The 18,613-nt window shown below is 33.7% G+C and overlaps 2 protein-coding genes across 2 annotated transcripts in view; one reads left to right on the top strand and one right to left on the bottom strand.

The window, feature by feature from the left end:
* The window catches only part of FGF7 (fibroblast growth factor 7), a 58,985-nt gene extending 57,326 nt beyond the window's left edge, over positions 1-1,659 (top strand). The window contains exon 4 of the mRNA XM_016210142.2: positions 494-1,659. Coding sequence (XP_016065628.1) covers positions 494-688 — 195 coding nt within the window. The 3' untranslated portion in view covers positions 689-1,659. The remainder of the gene's footprint in view (positions 1-493) is intronic.
* FAM227B (family with sequence similarity 227 member B) overlaps positions 1-18,613 on the bottom strand; it is a 188,987-nt gene that overhangs the window by 121,060 nt on the left and 49,314 nt on the right. Inside the window, exon 12 of the mRNA XM_087821532.1 lies at positions 17,315-17,452. Within this exon, the coding sequence (XP_087677658.1) occupies positions 17,315-17,452 (138 nt within the window). The remainder of the gene's footprint in view (positions 1-17,314; positions 17,453-18,613) is intronic.

Below are 18,613 nucleotides of genomic sequence, written 5' to 3'. Positions count from 1 at the left end.
CTAGTTACATAAAAATATAGGTTTAGCTGAATGAATGAATAATTGGAGGACCAACAAATAAATAGCCTTTTATTTTCCATCACTATCACAGACAGGGCAGCAGTAAATGGGAAAGGTTGTGAAATATGTCTTTCAACTGCGGGAGGCAGAGGCTCTGCTAATTATATCAGAGTCTCAGTGGTTAGGGAATGAGTGACTTGGGCACAGTAATATGAGAGCTGCTAATTAGGGGTAAATGGCTCCTAATATTAAAGGACAGAAGCAACTGACTGCCAAAAGCTCCATGTTCAAAGCTATGTTGCCTAACTAAATGCATGTCACTTTAAAAAATTTTTTTTGCAAGCATGCTAACCTATATCAAAGAAACTACATTATGCCCACTCAGAAAAAGTCATATATGTTTTAATTCTACCAAATATTACTGTGTACTCTTTGTTTAATTGAGCCCCTCTAAAAACATTTGGATAATATTGTTTGTTTGTTGTTTTAACAGAAAGAATGCAATGAAGATTGCAACTTCAAAGAATTAATTCTGGAAAACCATTACAACACATATGCATCAGCTAAATGGACACACAGTGGAGGAGAAATGTTTGTTGCCTTAAACCAAAAGGGGGTTCCTGTAAAAGGGAAAAAAACGAAGAAAGAACAAAAAACAGCTCACTTTCTTCCTATGGCAATAACCTAATCATATATGGTGTATAAGAAACCAGTTCCAGCAGGGAGATTTCTTTAAGTGGACTGTTTTCTTTTTCTTTTCTTTTCTTTTCTCTTTAAGTAACCAAGAAAGGCTGGAAAACTACTGAAAAACTGATCAAGCTGGACTTGCGCATTTATGTTTATTTTAAGAGACTGCATTAAAGAAAGATTTGAAAAATAAACACAAAAATCAGATTTAGTAACTAAAAGTTGTAAAAAATTGTAAAACTGGTTGTACAATCATGATGTTAGTAATAGTAATGCTTTTTTCTTAAATTAATTTACCCTTAAGAATATGTTAGATTTGATTATCTGATAATGATTATTTAAATACTTTTCTGCTTATTAAATGGCTGCTATAATAATAATAATGCAGATGATGTTATATAAGATATGTCAGACCTAAAGGCTGCTGGAATGATTTGTCAGATAATCAAGCCAATGCTAACTATAGAAGATGAGCAGTAGTTGAAATTCTTTCTAGTGAAAAATTATAATTCACTTAAACTCTAATCAGAAAAGAAGGATTATTCTCAAAAATTCTATTATGGAATTGAATCAAATTGTTAGTTTCAAAAAAGTGTATGATTAGAACATTTTTGTGCCTATTTACAGGAACAAAATTCATAATGCTGCTCAAATAGAAAGGGTATTGCTACAAGGATGTCTTCAAAAATCTTGTATATAAAATAGCAATAATGATAATAATATTGTACTTCATCTCACTTGCCACAAAATAACATTTTATAATCCCTAAGAGTTAAAATTCAAGTAATATAATCTATCTTTTGTATAATTCATATTCAGGAATACGGCTTTAATGTTTTCCCCACAAATAATCATGCGCTTTTTTTTTTTTTTTTGGTGGTTACAGCATTAAACTATTTTAAGTTGTATATGAACTTTATTGTTTTGTTATTTAAGTTAATGTTATTTATAAAAAACAACCTTAATAAGCTGTATCTGTTTCATATGCTTTTAATTCTAAAGCAATAACAAAACTGGCTGGCTCAGCTGCAAGGCCCCCTCCCCCTTGTGACCAACACCAAGTCCAGGACACAGCACTTGGGCCAGCAAATCCTGGATGACAGACAAAAATGACAGCCTGCAGCAATCTCACAATAGATGCCTCAGAGGGAGCAATAAAAAAATGTGAACTATGCCACATACTCTTGTTGATGAAATTGAATCGTATAAGTTAAAAGAACTTACAGAATTTTAAAGTTAGACTATATTTGAGCTTATCAGTAGAAAAGTACCATATTTTAAAAACATGTGTATTTAAAGTTAATAATTTTTCTAATCTCTAGAAATCTGGACAGTCGGACTATGGCAGCATTAAAAGCTGTTAGATGGCAAGACTCTAATGCCCAAAATAGGGTATTGAGGCCCGGAATATCATAAAGGCTTGAGATCAGGCTACAGATAATGGGCTTATCAGAAAAATAAATTCCCACTCATAACTCTTCCACTGGCAGATCTTGGTAGCACTTTATATATTCATAGTAGAAGGTCAAAGTTTATCTAATTTATACTATTGGTATGCTCAGCATGGTGGTTTTAATTTCAAAATACTTGCCATTCAATTTCCTCTGTTTTATGTAAATACTATCTGGCAATACATTATAGGTGAGCCCCAAGAAAACCAACTGAATTGGGGCTCACCTCTATCAGCAGGCTGCAGGAAGCTAGGAAGAACTGTCCTTTACAGATATACTCTGGGGAGATGCCATGAATAATATTTTTAACTGCTATCTGACTCAGGGGCCTTATTAGCCTACATTCCTAGATCAGCTCCTGTGACTGGAGCCTTGTGAACATGTGAGGGCAGAGGAGGACCTATTTTTTCTCATATTTATTTCCTTAGTACCTAGCAGAATGTCTATCCATAATCAATTTTATATGAATTGATTCAATGTTTGAATATCAAAGAAAATTCATACTGAGACTAATTTTACTTCATTTTTAAAAGTTAGGGTAAAACATGATTACATGGAAATGTAAACAGAAATACTATATATACATACAAGATACAAGCTTGTTAGGACCAAATATTCTTTGTCTATGAAGTTATAGTTATAATCAAATTACACAGCAAGGCTGAATTAAGCAAACCAATATTAAGCACTAATTCCAATCTGGGAGCATTTCTAGAAACACTTTTAATTCTTTGTCTCCTCCTTTTATACATTTATCATGCAAATTTGAGAAAATCTGCTCTTGTTGCATATGCTTAGAATTCTAGAATCTTAAAACTGCAAGGGGCCTTAGTCCCTCTTATTCATCTGCAGACTAGAAAATTAAAACTGTGATACGTCTAAAGTCTCATACCTGGTTAGGTAGAGAGCTGTCACAAGAGCCTAGGGCACTTAGTGTGTGCTTCCTATTCTTAGACTGTTGGGATTATTAGCTAGTGGTCTCATTTAAAAAAAATTCTATTGGGGTATAATATTTACATTTGCATGCAAACATGACATGTTTTGGCAATTCACATACAAACTGATTAGTCTATACTGTGATGATCTCACTCAAAAGGATGAGAGAAATGATGCAATCTCTGATCCTAATTCCTATTCAACTCTTACATGCACCCCTTGATTTACAAATGGAGGGCATTGTGCAAAATATCCATATAAACAGGGTAACCTTTTCTTAAAATGGCCTTTGAAAGAGAATACTGGTTAAATACACAGGTTTCCAATAATTAGGAAGGGGAAAGTTAAAAGAATATAAATTGTTAGCAAAAGAAGTTAATAAAGCGGATACTTTCAATGAAGTTAGTGAACTAAAACATTTTTACATAAAAAAGCTATAATATATCAGCCTTTGAGTTGGCTATAAATTAAACTTGATGGAAGAGAAGAGATCTGGAGATGAATTCTTAGTTTCCATCTCTTAGAGTTTGCATTTTTGGTTCTCTAGAGTGACAAAGAACACAGAGATGGACTATGGGACCTACCATAGTAAAAGCAACTCTATAATCACGAATACCCTAAATTAGTGTCTCTCACAATTTTCCATTGAAATGCCAATAATAGAGGTAGAAAATAAGAGTCGGCCTGGCCAGGAGTGGCTCAGCAGTTGAGCATCTACCTATGATTCAGGAGCTCGAAGTTAGATTCCTGGTCAGGGAACATGCCCAGGTTTCGGGCTCCATCCTCAGTTGGGGGCATGCAGGAGGCAGCTGATGAATGACTCTTTCATCATTGATGCTTCTCTCTCTCTCTCTCCCCCTTTTTCTTCCTCTCTCTGAAATCAATGGGAATATATTTAAAAAGAAAAAAAGGAAATGAGAGCCTAATGTCATCCACCAAAGACATAATTTTTTTTGAAACTCTCCTTTCTCTTAAGACTCATGTAATTTTTGCATTTTATTCCATAATACACCTGTGTTTGCTTTAATATGATACTGACACCAGTGAGTAAAAGCGACATATCAGAAAAATGTAGAAGTTTTATCATGTGATTTCATTTATACCACTGCCATAGTGCCATACTCTTGGGCATGAATGAAACACAAGAGATCTTGCTCCCTCTCACAGTCCAACTTTACACACAGATGACACATGGCTGAAGAAAACCAAAACATCATCTAAAGTTCACTATGGACAAGAATGATATTAAACATATGTAATGACCAGTATGAGTGGTTACTGGTCAATCAGAATATACCCTGATCTGTCAGAACAGATTCTGGCCACTGTGATTAACTTGTGGGTACCAGATGGTTATCAGCCTTAACCATTTCCATGATCACCCCAAAACAGAGTTTTTAGAGAATATTTTTTAATTGGTCTCTGTGGTTAGAGTTCTTAACACCTGTCTTAATATGAAATAGTGCATTATAACTTTATGTCTAACTCTTTCAGCACTGTTGCAAGGCTGCTCTATTTTACTTCTATACTTAGTCAACCAAACTTCTGCTTTCAATGAAGAGGATGTTCCTTTAGGCCCACATGTGCTCCCACTCACCCTCTAACTTTGATTGCTGTGTCAAGAAAATTTATTTCTTTTGAGCTGAGGAGATTTAACAGGCAGCAAGAAATAGCAAAGTCCTAGTCTCTTCCTAATAATACCTGTATTTACTCTCACCTGAGAAGGTGGCTCATATTTTTCTTTTCTTTTCTGATTATTATGTGGTTTTAGTTTCTAAATCCTCATTATTAAATTTCTGAGAACCTACATACATTTATTTTCTTCATATCATCAGAACTTATATTCTAATGATTAAAATGTGAGATGAATAATAAAATTTAGCTTGAAGATGGCAGATCTTTCTCTTGACCAATCCAGCCATTGCTGTATAACACATACGTTGTTGTATAACACACTATCTTAAAAGTTAGTGACTTAACCAGCAAATATTTATTATCCCATAGTTTATGTGCTCAGGAACCTGGGCATGGTTTTACGAGGTGTTTCTAGTTAGAATCTCTTACGAGGCTGCAATCAAGGTGTTGGCCAGGCATGCAGTCATCTATTATCTCAATGTTCAACTCCGAGAGGGATCCACCTTAGATCCTCACTGGCTGTTGGTTCAAAAAACCACTTCCTAAAGACATGGGCCTCTCCATAGCATGACTTAAACATGGCAGTTTATTTCCCACAGAGCAAGGAATCAGAGAGAATGAGAAAGTATGCCTCAAACGGAAGCCACTGTATTTTTATAACCTAATTTTGAAATTAATATTCCATCACTTCTGCCTATATTCAAGGAGAGGGAATTATACGTGGCCATAGGCCATTTCAAAGGCTGCCTAACATAAGTCATGAACTGGATGGTTTTATGGCCACTGCCACGGACAGGATCCCTTAGTGCCTAATACGGGTAATCCATGGCTTTCAGTGGTGAGGCATTCAGCAGAGAAAGAAGTACGTATATTCTATATGGTAACATTCTTGATCTTTCCCTGAGGGATACTGTGTGGGCTGTTCTCTGAGAAAAGGTTTGAAAAACAGTTCTGAACTGCCTACTAGCTTAAGTTGTACCTCCTTAGAGTCTTTATGTAGCCGTAAAACTAACAATAGTCCTTTGCCTCCACATGAAGGAAATGGCCCACCCTGCCTTCAGAGGCAGCCTGAAGAGAATTGTCCCTTCACTGCTCCCCCTCAAGAGAAAAAGATCAGAGATGTCGGCTGAAATTCCTCCAGCCATAGAGAGTTTGGATGGGGAACACAATCGATCACAAGTTGCTCAAGACCATCTGAGGACAAAACGACCCCCAAAGACTTGAAAAACAACTGATTTTATTGCTAGATGTACACTGAAATTACCTGGAATTTTTTTAAAAAAATTATTTTGAGGCACTGCCCCAGGCCAATTGCATCAGTGTCTCTGGGATGGGGCCCAGGCAATGGTACTTTTAAAAAGCTACCCAGGAAATTCTACTGTGCCTACACACTTGAGAGCCAGTTAGCTAAGTGGGGTAGGGAAGAAGAATCTCCTTAAGAACTATACCTAGTTCTTCATCTTTAACTAGTTTCTTCCTTAAGCACCCTCATAATATTTAGGTTGCTTCCTACCTTATTCCATACTTTCTGGTATTATTCTAAAGTCTTCAGTGCTTTTTGGATCCCTAGTTTTCCTAGACGCCTCCGTATTTTTCCTATTCATAACTAAGGCTAAAAGGAAATGCAAACACTAGAAAGAGTGCATTGGAATAATTATGGAGTATAAAGTGCACAAACGTTATGTGCCCCCCTAACACACACACAGTAGTTAATTCTCAAACAGAGCAGCTAGTGTAATTCTGTTAAATTGTATTTCAGATAATGCAATTCTTATGTTTAAAACTGCAATTGTTGCCCTGGCCAGTGTGACTCAATGGTTAGAGCATTGGCCCATGCTCCAAAGGGTCCCGGGTTCGAATCCTGGTCAAGGGCACATACTTGGGTTGCCGGTTCGATCTGTGGCCCCAGGTGGGGCGTGTGTGGGAGGTAACCAATAGATGTGTTTCTCTCACATCAATGTTTCTCTCTCTTTCTCTCTCTTTCCCTCTCTTCCTCCCTCCCTCTCTTCCACTCTCTAAAAAAATCAGTGGAAAAAATGTCCTCAGGCGAGGATTAACAACAACAACAAAAGACAAAACCGCAATTGTTTTCCATATTACTCAGAACAGAAGCTAGAGTTCTTAGAATAGCTTACGGAATGGCAATGAACAAAGTAGAGTGATGAAAAACTTAGATGTTAAATTAGGTATGGGAAGACACTAGGAAAAGAGTAATAAAAATACAGAGTTATGTACTTAGATTGCTTGGTAGATATTGAATTCTCAGTTTATTTTATAGAAACTCAAACTGGGCATTGTAGATAATATTTAATGGGCATGATAATAATTAGAATCATACTCAGAGGAAAGGCCATAGCCCTGAATTAGAAATTGATGAATTAGAAATTGACAAATGAATGTATGTGATGTTTGAAATAAAATAAATAAGGCATGTATATATCGATTAAATGAATACCCACTTTAAAAAATGTTTTCTATTAATCAACCAATTAATGAATCTGACTAGACTAGATGAGAGGGCTTTTACTTTACTTTTCTTTATTAAACTGATCTCCTATGGTTGGTTGTTTTGGTTGTTTCCATTTTTTTACTAACATAAAGTTTTTTGTACATGCCTATTTATATTTCTGATTATTTTCTTAGATTATTATAAAAAATAGAATTATTGGACCAAAAATTCCTTTATAAATGCAAATTCAAAAACTGATTTTCAGGAAGCTTTTCCAAATATACATTCTAACCAACAGTACATGGGAGTGGATAAATATTCTGTCTAATATTTATGCTCAAAACTTGGTCAGCTTTTATTCATGTTTCTACCTCCCTTTGACTATCTGGTATCACCAAAACCCAGCTAGTTTCTTCTTTCTCAACATCACAGATGCATCTTTCTTGGTCCTTCGACAACCTCATCACCTCATGTCTGGAGTTTAGCAAATGTTTCCTAATCATTATTCTGTCTCAAGTTCCTATTCATCTCAGATGCTACCTAATTCCTTAATCTTCCTAAAATATGTCTGTAACTATGTCAGTTGTCAGTCGGAGAACCCATGTTGGCTCCTTACTTCAAACTGGATTTAAATTTCTTAAAATAGCATCCAAGGCTGTCAACCCATTGGCTCTACCTTACCTGTCCAATCTTCTCACTGCTCATCACATATCTTAAAGTGTTCTTAGTCCATTGTGTTTGTCTCATCACTAGGCCATAAGTTTTATAAGGAAAAGGATCTTATCTATTTTGTTCATTTACATATCCCAAAGCACCTTTAACAGGGTCTGGTGTGGAGTAAGTCCTAGGTAAATTTTCAGTGAACAAATGGGTAAACCAATTCTAGTTCAGTAACAGAATAATGAACACACCTCACTACACAGCATTATGTCAATGCTGAAGCAAATGTAGTTGTTGCAAATGTTCTGTTCAAACTAGTGACTGTCTCAGAAGTATTCTAATTCTTATTATTCACTTCCTCCCATGACATTTCCGTGTCACACAATAGAGTATATTAACACATTTTATAATACAATAAAAAAGCATTGCTTTTTAATGCTATCCAACACCTTTGACCACTGCTACCAATCAATGGTCAACATATCCGGGGCAGGGATTTGCAGGTCACCCTATGACAGACCATGGAAAATGATCTTGAAAGCTAAGTGAGTAATTAGAAAGTTGCTTGGTGATCATGACATCAAAGCAAAGTAAAAACCTAATTATGAAACCTAATTCACAATGATCAAATCTGGATAGTTCTTTAAAAACACTGCCAGTTTCTGTGTCTTGGGGCTACTTCTATTCCATGCCACATGTTATTTACTTCACTTACGTTCATAGAGTCTTTCTTCATGTAGTATAAAATACAACTAACAACAATACAATAATACAACTCACTAAATTACTACCACATTGGAAGTTTATATCTCTAGTTATCTTATTAGTATCTTGGGAGTTTCCTCATTCTTTAACCATGCAAATTTCTTGGTTTTCTTTCAATAATGTGTAATGAAAAGCACAATGTCCAGATTTTACTGGCTTAATTTTCAGAGAGCTACCTTATTGCCAAGTGTTAAGGGTTATTTTTAATTGTCTCTAAGCACTGGTGACAGTGAACAGGTAGCAAAATGACAGAGGTGCAAATTAAAGTTTACCTAGCTCACCCATCTGGCTAATATTTTAAGTATTTCTGGAATATGTCATTTGCTGAATATCAACTTGTACTTGTGTCTGAGTAACTATTACCTTTATTTTATTTTTATCTCCCCACAGCACCATGTGCAGGAATTTGCACATAGGTACTTAAAAGCTACAATTAACCGATTATAAGGATTTTTAAAATTGCTTGTGGTTTAAACTAAAGTTTATAAAAACATCATGGAGTATGTTAATGTTTTAACCTTACAGTCCAGATAAAGAGGGAAAATTGGGTTTAAAAATTAGTAGAGAGGTATAAAAACATTTTTTAAATGATCTTCATCTGAGTTTAAAAGGCTATATGATGTACCATAATAAGAGAAATGAACATTAAAACTTCAGATTTGTAAATCATCTAACAATACACTGGTTAAGGGGAGCTCGCTTGTAAATCCTGAGTCATTCCAGATACTGTATTCTATAACTGCTTACATCCCAGTCCTGAAAAGGGAGATATGCCACTTTGGAAGGCAAATTTTAACTATCTTCTGTCTATTTACTTCATTAAAAACAAAACCAGGAATTCTCTTAGTTTAAAATTCTGGAGAAAAATTACCACCACATGACAGTGAGCATCTCAAATGTCAAGAAGAAAAAAATGTGTTTTGGATTAGAAGAAGCATTCTGAGACATCAGTATACATGGAGCACAAGTTATTTTATTCCTTGAAAGCCATATAGGCACACAAGCATGTATACAGTCATATTTTATCCTGGTTTTGCTCTTGACCTGTCTTGGGATTCCTACAGCACACAGATTAAGGTATTAATACACACAAAGGCAGAGAGAGGGAGAGAACTAGAGAGGAGTAAAAACTCTAAAATAATAAATCTAAACCACAAGTTCCTATTGCTAATTCCATCTCAATAGTCAACGACCACTTTGGAATATTATTTGGACTTTGAGTCCAGTTGAAGTAACTGCCTGCTTGAACATAAATTAACATTGTTCAGTGGAATGCAACAGAATTCAGAGTCTCCTCAAAGTATCATTCAAAATTCCCAGAATACATAAGAAATTACTAGACATGAAAAGAAACAAGAAGTTGTGGCTCATAGTCAAGAAAAAAATAGCAAATAGAAATCCATCTCAAAGTTATTCAAATATTGGAATCACCAGAAAAGGACTTTAAAAAAGCTATTTTAAATATGCCTGAGGACTTAAATGAAAATGTGGTCATAATAGAGAAAGAGAACCTCAGAATAAAAATTATAACTATAAAAATAAGGCCAAATGAAAACTCTTAACTGAAAAGTGCAATGTATGAAATAAAATATTCATTTTATTGGGTTTAAGAGTAGATTGTAGACCATACAAGAAAAAAATGAGTGAACTTAAAATAAAATAAATAGAAATTGTTTTCTATACCACACAGAAAAAAAGGTTGAAAAAAATAACAAAATCCAAGTGAGCTGTGAACAATATTTAGCAACACAATACATGTAAATTGGAGTCCCAGAGAAAAATAAAACAGAATTTGAAGAAATAACGGCAAAAAAATTTCCAAATTTGGTGAAAAACATCAAACTACAAGTTTAAGAAACCCCAAGTAGGATGAACACAAAGAAAAGTATATCAGCACATCATGGACAAATTACTAAACACTGAGAATAAAGAAAAAAGTCTTAACAATAGCTAGACACAAAAAGGCACGTTACATCTAGTAGGAATCAGCAAACTACAACCTGCAGGTCCAGTCCAGCTCATGACCTATTTTCCATGTAGCTTTCAAACTAAGCATGTTTTTATATTTTTAAAAAATTGCAAAAAAAATTAGGCGACAGAGACTAAATGTATCCAACAAAATCTAAAATATTTACTATTTGACTCTTCAGAGGAAAAGCTTCTGACCCTAGATACAGTGGGAAATGATAAGAATAGTGTCTGACTTCTCATTAGAAATAATACAAACCAGAACACAACAGACCAATATCTTGCTGAAAGGCAAAAGAAAAGTGAGCCCAGAATTCTACATCCAGCAAAAATATCCTTCAAAAGTAAAGCAAAATGAACATTATTTCTAGAGATATAAACTTGAGAAAATTCATTGCTAGCAGAACCAAACTATGAAAATTGCTAAAAGGCCATTTTCAGGCTGAAGGGAAATAATACCAGATGGAAATTCAAATTTATAGCAAGGAATGAGGAACCAGGAATGGTAAATATGTGAATAAATATAGAAGGTTATTTTTAAGTTTTCTCTCAATCTTTTAAAAATACATATAATCATTGCCACTTCCAGCTATGATGGAGCAACAAGGACTGGATTTACTTTTCTCTCTTAAACAACTAAAAAGTTAGAGAAAAAATATAAAACAATGGTTTTCATGTGTTGGACAATAGGCAGCACAGGAAAGTAATCCCAAGGAGAAGAGAAACAAATGAAGGAGCCCTTCAATTGTCTCATCATTTTGTCTGTAAAAAAGAATTTTCAAACCCTAGTGCAAGTGGTGGGAATCCAATCAGAACTCAGTATTCTCATGGATTTGAGAAAATAGAACAGCACTCAGGAAGTGAAGGCAAGCTAAATTTCATAGGTCAGCATAATGTAGAAGAAACAGATGAATACAAGGGGAATGCCGGAGATTTTCAGAGATTATCCTTGAATCTTTACCTGAGATTGGTAAAGAACCACAGGAAGGAGCAGGCAGAACAATGCTTGGGGTTTACACAAAGCTCCTATTCCAGAGACAGCCAGATGGTAAACCTCCTGTATACAGAGCATGGGGTAGAATACTAAGAAGGGTATTGCCCCAGTAGGGGAGAAGCAAGATAGGCCCACACAAAAGGCTTCTTTGGTTCCATCTAATGAAGTTTACAAGCAAGCCTTAAATGGATTAAAGTATTTCTAAGTAACTGGATTGCATCCCAGAGTAAAACTAAAAAATATTTAAAGGAATAAAATAAAAATGTACACAAAACTACAAGGTGCATTCAAAAAGGAGTTGGTAATTTGAATAGCATTATATCTATTAGAGAAATTAAATTTTTAGTCAAAAACCTTCACACAGAAAAAATTTTAGGCCCATATGGCTTCATGGGTGAATTCTACCAAATATGTAAAGAAGAATAAATACCAACTTTACACTAACTCTTTTAGAAAAGAGAAGTAGAGGAAGCATTAAACTTATTACTAAAATGAAATAGGATAGTACAGGAAAGAAAACAAAATTTAGCAAATTGAATCCAGTAGTACATGAAATGTTAATATGATAGCCAAAGGGGATTTATTCCAGGAATACAAGGTTGGGTTAACATTTGAAAATCAATCAATGTAATTAAATGTATTAAAAGACTATGTTCATCTAAATAGATGCTTAAAAAGCATTTGTAAAAGTCCTAAATCTTTTCATGTTAAAAAACAAAAACAAAACCTCACAGCAAGCTAGGAAGAAAAAGAAACTACATGATAAAATGAATCTATAATAACCTGCAGCCAAAATCTATTTAAGGATAAGTAACCAAACATTTCCCTCTAAGATCAAGAATCTTACTCTCACCACTGTTAGTCAACATTTTCTTAGAGACCCTAGCCATAGGCAAGCAAAATAAATAAAAAGTATACATATAGACTGGAGATAAAAAAGTAAAATGCTCTTTATTGTCAGATGATATAATTGTCCATGCAGAAAATCCTAAGAAATTTAAAAAGGATATTAGAATTAATAAGTAAATTAAGTAAGAATGTATGATGTAAGATCAATATAAAATATTTTTTTATAGTGATTTCTATATACTAGCAGTGAACAGCCAGAAATTGAATAAATATCATAGACAATATTATTTGGGAAATATGTGCAACATATATACAGTAAAACTAGAAAGCATTGCTGAGATAAATGAAAGCAGTCCTAATAAAGGTAGAGATATTTTATGTTCATGAACTGGGAAACTCAATATTGATAAGAAGTCAATGCTCTCTGAATTGATCTATGGATTAAACATAAATCCAATCTAAGTTCCAGAGATTATACATTAAAAACTCACAAAGATTTTAAAATTTATTTGTAAATGGAAAAAAATCTGGATTAGCCAAATATTTTTTTTTAAAAGAAGAACAAAGTTGGAGAACTTATAGTTCCTGACAAGATATATTATAAAACTATAGTTATCAAGTAGTTTGGTATTGGCATCAGTTGAACAGAATATAGAGTACAGATGTAGACCAACACACATATGGTCAACTGATGTTTTGACAAAGGTTCTAAGACAATTCAATGGGCAAAGGATAATCTTTTCAACAAATGGTGCTGGAATAATATGCAAAGAAATGATCCTCATTGCTTAAATTCTCATAATTTGCAAGAATTACTCAAAATGAATTAGAAACCTAAATGTAAGCACTGCCACTATAACCTACAAAATTATAAATTATAAAATTTCTAGAAGAAAATATAGGAGATAATCTTGGTGAAACTGTATTTCACAAAAAAATTCTTAAATGGGACACAAAAATAGCACAAGCCATGTTAGAAAAAAATGATAAATTGGATTTTGCCAAATTATCAACTTCTGCTCTTCAAAAGACACTATTATAAAATGAAAAGGCAAGCCATAGACTAGAAGAGAATATTTGAAAAATATATATTTGTTAAAGGATTTGTGTCTAGAATATATAAAGAACTCTTATAACAATGTAATAAGACAAACAACCCAAATGAAAATAGCCAAAACACTTAAACAGACACTTCAGTAAAGGAGATATACAGATAAATAAGCACATAAAAAGAAGCTCATCATGAGTAGTCACTAAATAAATTAAAACAAAACCTAACTAAAAAGCAGTACATATAACCCACAAGAATGTCTAATATTAAAAAGACCATACCAAGTGTTAGTGAGGAAGAGGGGTAGCTATAAAATTCAGAAAATTTCTTAAAGTGCTATATACACTTATACTACCTAGCCATTCCGCTAGTTTATGTTTACCAAAGAGAAATGATGTCCACAGCAGCTTTATTTATAATAGCTAAATACCAGAAACAATGCAAATGTCCACCAACAAGCGAATGAGTATACAAATTGTGGTATATCCTTGCTATGGACTACATGCTACTGCTCAATAATACAGGGAACAAACTATTAATGCATGCAACAGCATGAGTGAATCTCAAAATAATTATGTGGAGTGGAGTGGAGTGGAGTGGAAAATACCAGACAAAAATAGCACTGACTCTATGTCTCCATTTACATAAAATTCTAGAAAATGCTAATAACCAGTAGGGACAAAAATCATACAAGCGATTGACTGCCTGGGGGCCAAGTGGGAAGGAAAAATTACAAAAAAGCATGCAGAACTTCTGGGAATGGTGGATATGTTTCCTGTCTTGAAAGTTGTGATGATTTTATAGGTTCATACACATGTTAACTCATCAAATCTTACATTTTAAATATATGTGGTTTATTATACATCAGTTAGACCTCAGTCAAGATGAAAGAAACCATGTAGTTATTTGAAGAAAAATAACACTATATAATGTGAGGCTATTATTCATGCAGATCTTGTAATATATATAACAACATCAACACAAAGGACAAAAAAGATGTACATGTAACTATACTGCTACAAGTTCCTACATTTTTAGTGAAACAGAACAATATTAACTTTAAGTAGTATTTTGATAATTCAAGGATGCATATTGTAATCATCAAGGCAACCTCAAAACTTACAAAGAGGTACAGCCAGATAACTAATAGAGGAACTAAAGTGGAATACTAAAAATATTGGATTTACCAAAAAAGACAGGAAAGGGGAAAAGGAAGAACAGAAATCAGGTAAGATAAAATTGAAAAAAATAGGGTAATGATAAAAATAAATCTATAGTTATATTGAATGTAAATGAAGTAAGCACTCCAATTGAAAGGAAGAAATTGTCAGGCTAAATAAAAAACAAGACTCAACTAATCTGTTTACAAGAAATGCATTTTAGACATAAAAACACAAAGAGTGTAAGTAAAATGATGGGAAAAGATACACCATGGAAACCACAAGCATAAGAAAGCTGAGGTGGCTATATTATATCAAACAAGATAGAGCCCAAGACAAGGAGAATGACCATAGATATGGAACATTTCATAATGATTAAAGGGAAGCATAATAGTAATGAGTTTGTGCCCAATAACTTAAAAGTAGATAAAGCAAAACATCAACAATCAAGAGGAGAAACAAATAATTTCTCAATTATGGTTGGAGATTTTAATACTCCCTCTCAGTAATTAATAGAACAACTAATTAAAATATCTGTAGGTGATAGAACAGGAGTTTCTATTAAGGGCCAGATAGTCAAGATTCTAGGCTTTGTGAGTCACACGTGGTCTCTGTGGTATATTTCTTTTTCCTTTCAACCCTTAAAAATGTAAAAATTGCCCAGCTGGGCATGGCTCAGCGGTTGGGCATCGACCTAGGATCCAAGAGATCTCGGTTCAATTCCCGGTCAGGGCACATGCCCGGGTTTCAGGGTCGATCCCCAGCAGGGGGCATGCAGGAGGCAGTTGATCAATGGTGACTCATCATTGATGTTTCAACTCTCTCTCTCTCCCTCGCTCTTCCTCTCTCTGAAATCAATAAAGACATATTAAAAAAAAAAAAAGTAAAAATCATTCTTAGCTCACAAGACAGAAAAACAGGCTACAGGCCATATTTGGTTCATAGGATATAGTTCACTAACCCTTGACATAGAAGACTGGAATAATACTATCAAACACATTGATCTAATTAAGATTTATAAAACAACTACAGAATGTACATTCTTATCAAGTGCACATGAAATATTCACCCAGATAGATCATGCACTGTACCATAAAGCAAGTCTCAATACATTGCAAAAGATCATATAGAGTATATTTTTACATCAGAAATCAGTAACTATAAAGATATCTAGAAAATCCCAATATTTGGAAATTAAACAATATATCTCTAAATAACCCATGGATCAAAATAGAATTTATATTGAAAATTAGAATACATTTTGATTAAATGATAATGAAAACACAACATGCCTAAATTTGTAGAATGTAGCTAAAACAGTGCTTAGAGAAATCTATAGCTTTAAATGCTATATGAAAAAAGAAGAGAGAGAATGATAAAATAGGGTAAAATTTAAACAGTTGGTGGATCAGGGATATAAAGGGATCTCTTATGCTATTCCTATCACTTTCTGTAAGTTAAAATTTTAACGAAATAAAGAGCTCCCTCCAAATTCCTTAATTTTATGTTCAGCCAAGTTGTTATTTACATGTGAGAGTGGGAAGTAAACACAGATATGGAAGACTGGGTCAAGGTAGTAAAGTACCTCTCCATTCAAAATAACAACTGTGTATGAAGTTCTGGGAAAACCCATGGCAACAGCAAAAAGAAATTTCATGTAATTACTAAAAGATAGAAATCAGACAGAATGATCTCTATGAGGATAGGAGTGGGGAAAATCACAGCACAAACCCCAAGAGCAGTAATTAATTAATTTTAGAAACAAATTAATGGATGAACAGCTTTCAGAAGAGTAGCTGAGTAGGCTAATCCCTCCATCTTCTGGCCTGTATCAAGAAGATTGGAAAGGTATTTCCCTCAACATTAGTGGTTTTAACTTTGCCTGCACATTGAAATCATCTGGGTAGCTTTAAAAAATCCTGAGCCGGAGGCTCTGATTTAATGAGTCAGAAATGAGACCTGAGCACCAACCAGACCTATGTTTCATGTTAGAAATATGGTAATAAACAAGAGAGAAATAAGCTTGCCTTATAGTGCTTATTAATCTATAGTAATTGAGAAGTTTGGTTCAGGAATTCGGCATATAGCTCAAGGAACAGAAGAGATTACAAAAATATATCCAAGTGAATTGATATTTCAAGTAGCCCATAAGTAGACTATTTAATAAGCAGCAATTGGAGAAAACAAAATAGTAGAATACGGCTACCTACCTTATAACAAAATAAATTCCAAATGGATTAAAATGTTAGATAAAACATGGAAATAAGAAGTACTAGAAAAGGAAGGTAGAAATTTTTATAATATTGGGTGAATCCTGACAAACATGCCACAAAACTGAGACTCTAAAGAAACATTATTTAAATTTACTGAAAAAAAAGTTAAACTGATCTATTGGCAAATGACATTATTAACCAGTTAGCAATACAGCTAAGTAAGAATATTTGTAATGTGCCTGAAAAGTTCCTACAAATAAATATGAGAATAAATATGTGCAAAATGGGAAAAGGAGGTAAGCACATATAACTTCTATGATGAAAAACTAAGAGGGAAAGCAATATTCAAGCTGCTACTATAACCTCAATGTACAAATCAAGTGTTATCTGAAGATCCCCACCAAAGAATAAATCATTAGAAAATTCTGACAAATAAATAACTTAGCACACTTGATTTTGGCTATTTTAATCTTCCATTTATCATAAATTTACTTACAATTTGATATGCGTTCTTGACTTCTTGCAATCCTTTCCTTTATGGATTTGGAAGGTGCTTTCTTGGTACCATGTATGGTTGTTGTGGACAGTTCTTTCAGTTTCCACTTGGTCCAAAAGCCTTTTTGAGGTTTCAAGCCTGTTAATAATAAAATATATAGTCAGCCAATGAAATTAGGATTTTGAAAATACCTTTTCAATTTGTCAAAGCATTTTTATGAGTATTATACATTTTATGCTCACAACAGTCCTGTGAGGATTGCCAGTTTCAAGTTTCTAATGAGGGAACTTTTATGCAGAAATGTTAATGTCTTACTATATAAACCAGTGAATTAGAAAAGAGCTAAAGCCTGATATGTATCCTTTTGACTCATAGGCATACACTAAGTTCATATATGAACATAGGAGGTTAATTATTGTGAAAACTTGGAAAAGACCTAAATATGCAACAACAGTACTATACAGTAGATTTCAAGTATCCATTAAAGTTATATTGTAAATACTTGTTAACATAGAGAGGCATTCATAATGTTTTTATGTGAGGAGCAATTTTACCTCTGAGCACAGGTGATTATTGTTTTAAAATTTTCTCTGTCTTTATCTCCTATTATTTTAAAAATAATATTTAAGAATCAATAACAGTGCCCAAAAAGTAATAAAATATATTTCACCTAAAAAGTTCCGCTTTTGTTCCAAAAGCTGTGGAGGGTTGAATAATTCATTTAACCACACTAAACATTTGTATTCTGAGCAATACAAATAAAAACAATATAAATTTCTTTGTGTACTACAATATGGTTGTTCTGAAGGTTATTGAGATAATATATATTAAAGTGTTCAGAAACCGGGAAATATGAGCTCATCTTATTACTATACATCAACATATTCATAAATGTAGCTAACATTTTCTCACTAGTGAACATTTAATGAGGATTATTTGTTATATTTAGCTATTAAATTAGAATTTTCTAAGTGTTTTTAGATTCAACTAGTTGTCAGTAGGTAAAACAAACATGCAACAGCCTTCAGTTTAATTTGAATGCTTCTTGATAGGTTGTTTTAAAATATAGTGTATTAATAGACTATTTAAGAGAGAGTAAGGCCAACAGATCTGATGATTAACATTGAAAAGAGAGTTTATTACTTAGTTTCCCAGAGGAGGGGGCACTCTATGCCATGGGAGGCCACATAAGGAAGCACAGGAGTTGGCCAGGGGCAGAGGAAGAGAGGAAACTGTGGGCAAGAGCATTTATTGTGGTTTCTGAGGGAAAGTAAGGTTGAGGCAGGGTACATATACTTA

Source organism: Miniopterus natalensis, chromosome 1 (assembly GCF_054644295.1).
Source record: "Miniopterus natalensis isolate mMinNat1 chromosome 1, mMinNat1.hap1, whole genome shotgun sequence".
Taxonomy (NCBI): Eukaryota; Metazoa; Chordata; class Mammalia; order Chiroptera; family Miniopteridae; genus Miniopterus; species Miniopterus natalensis.
The sequence above is the reverse complement of the archived record's forward strand: the minus strand, read 5'-3'. Positions and strand labels throughout refer to the sequence as shown.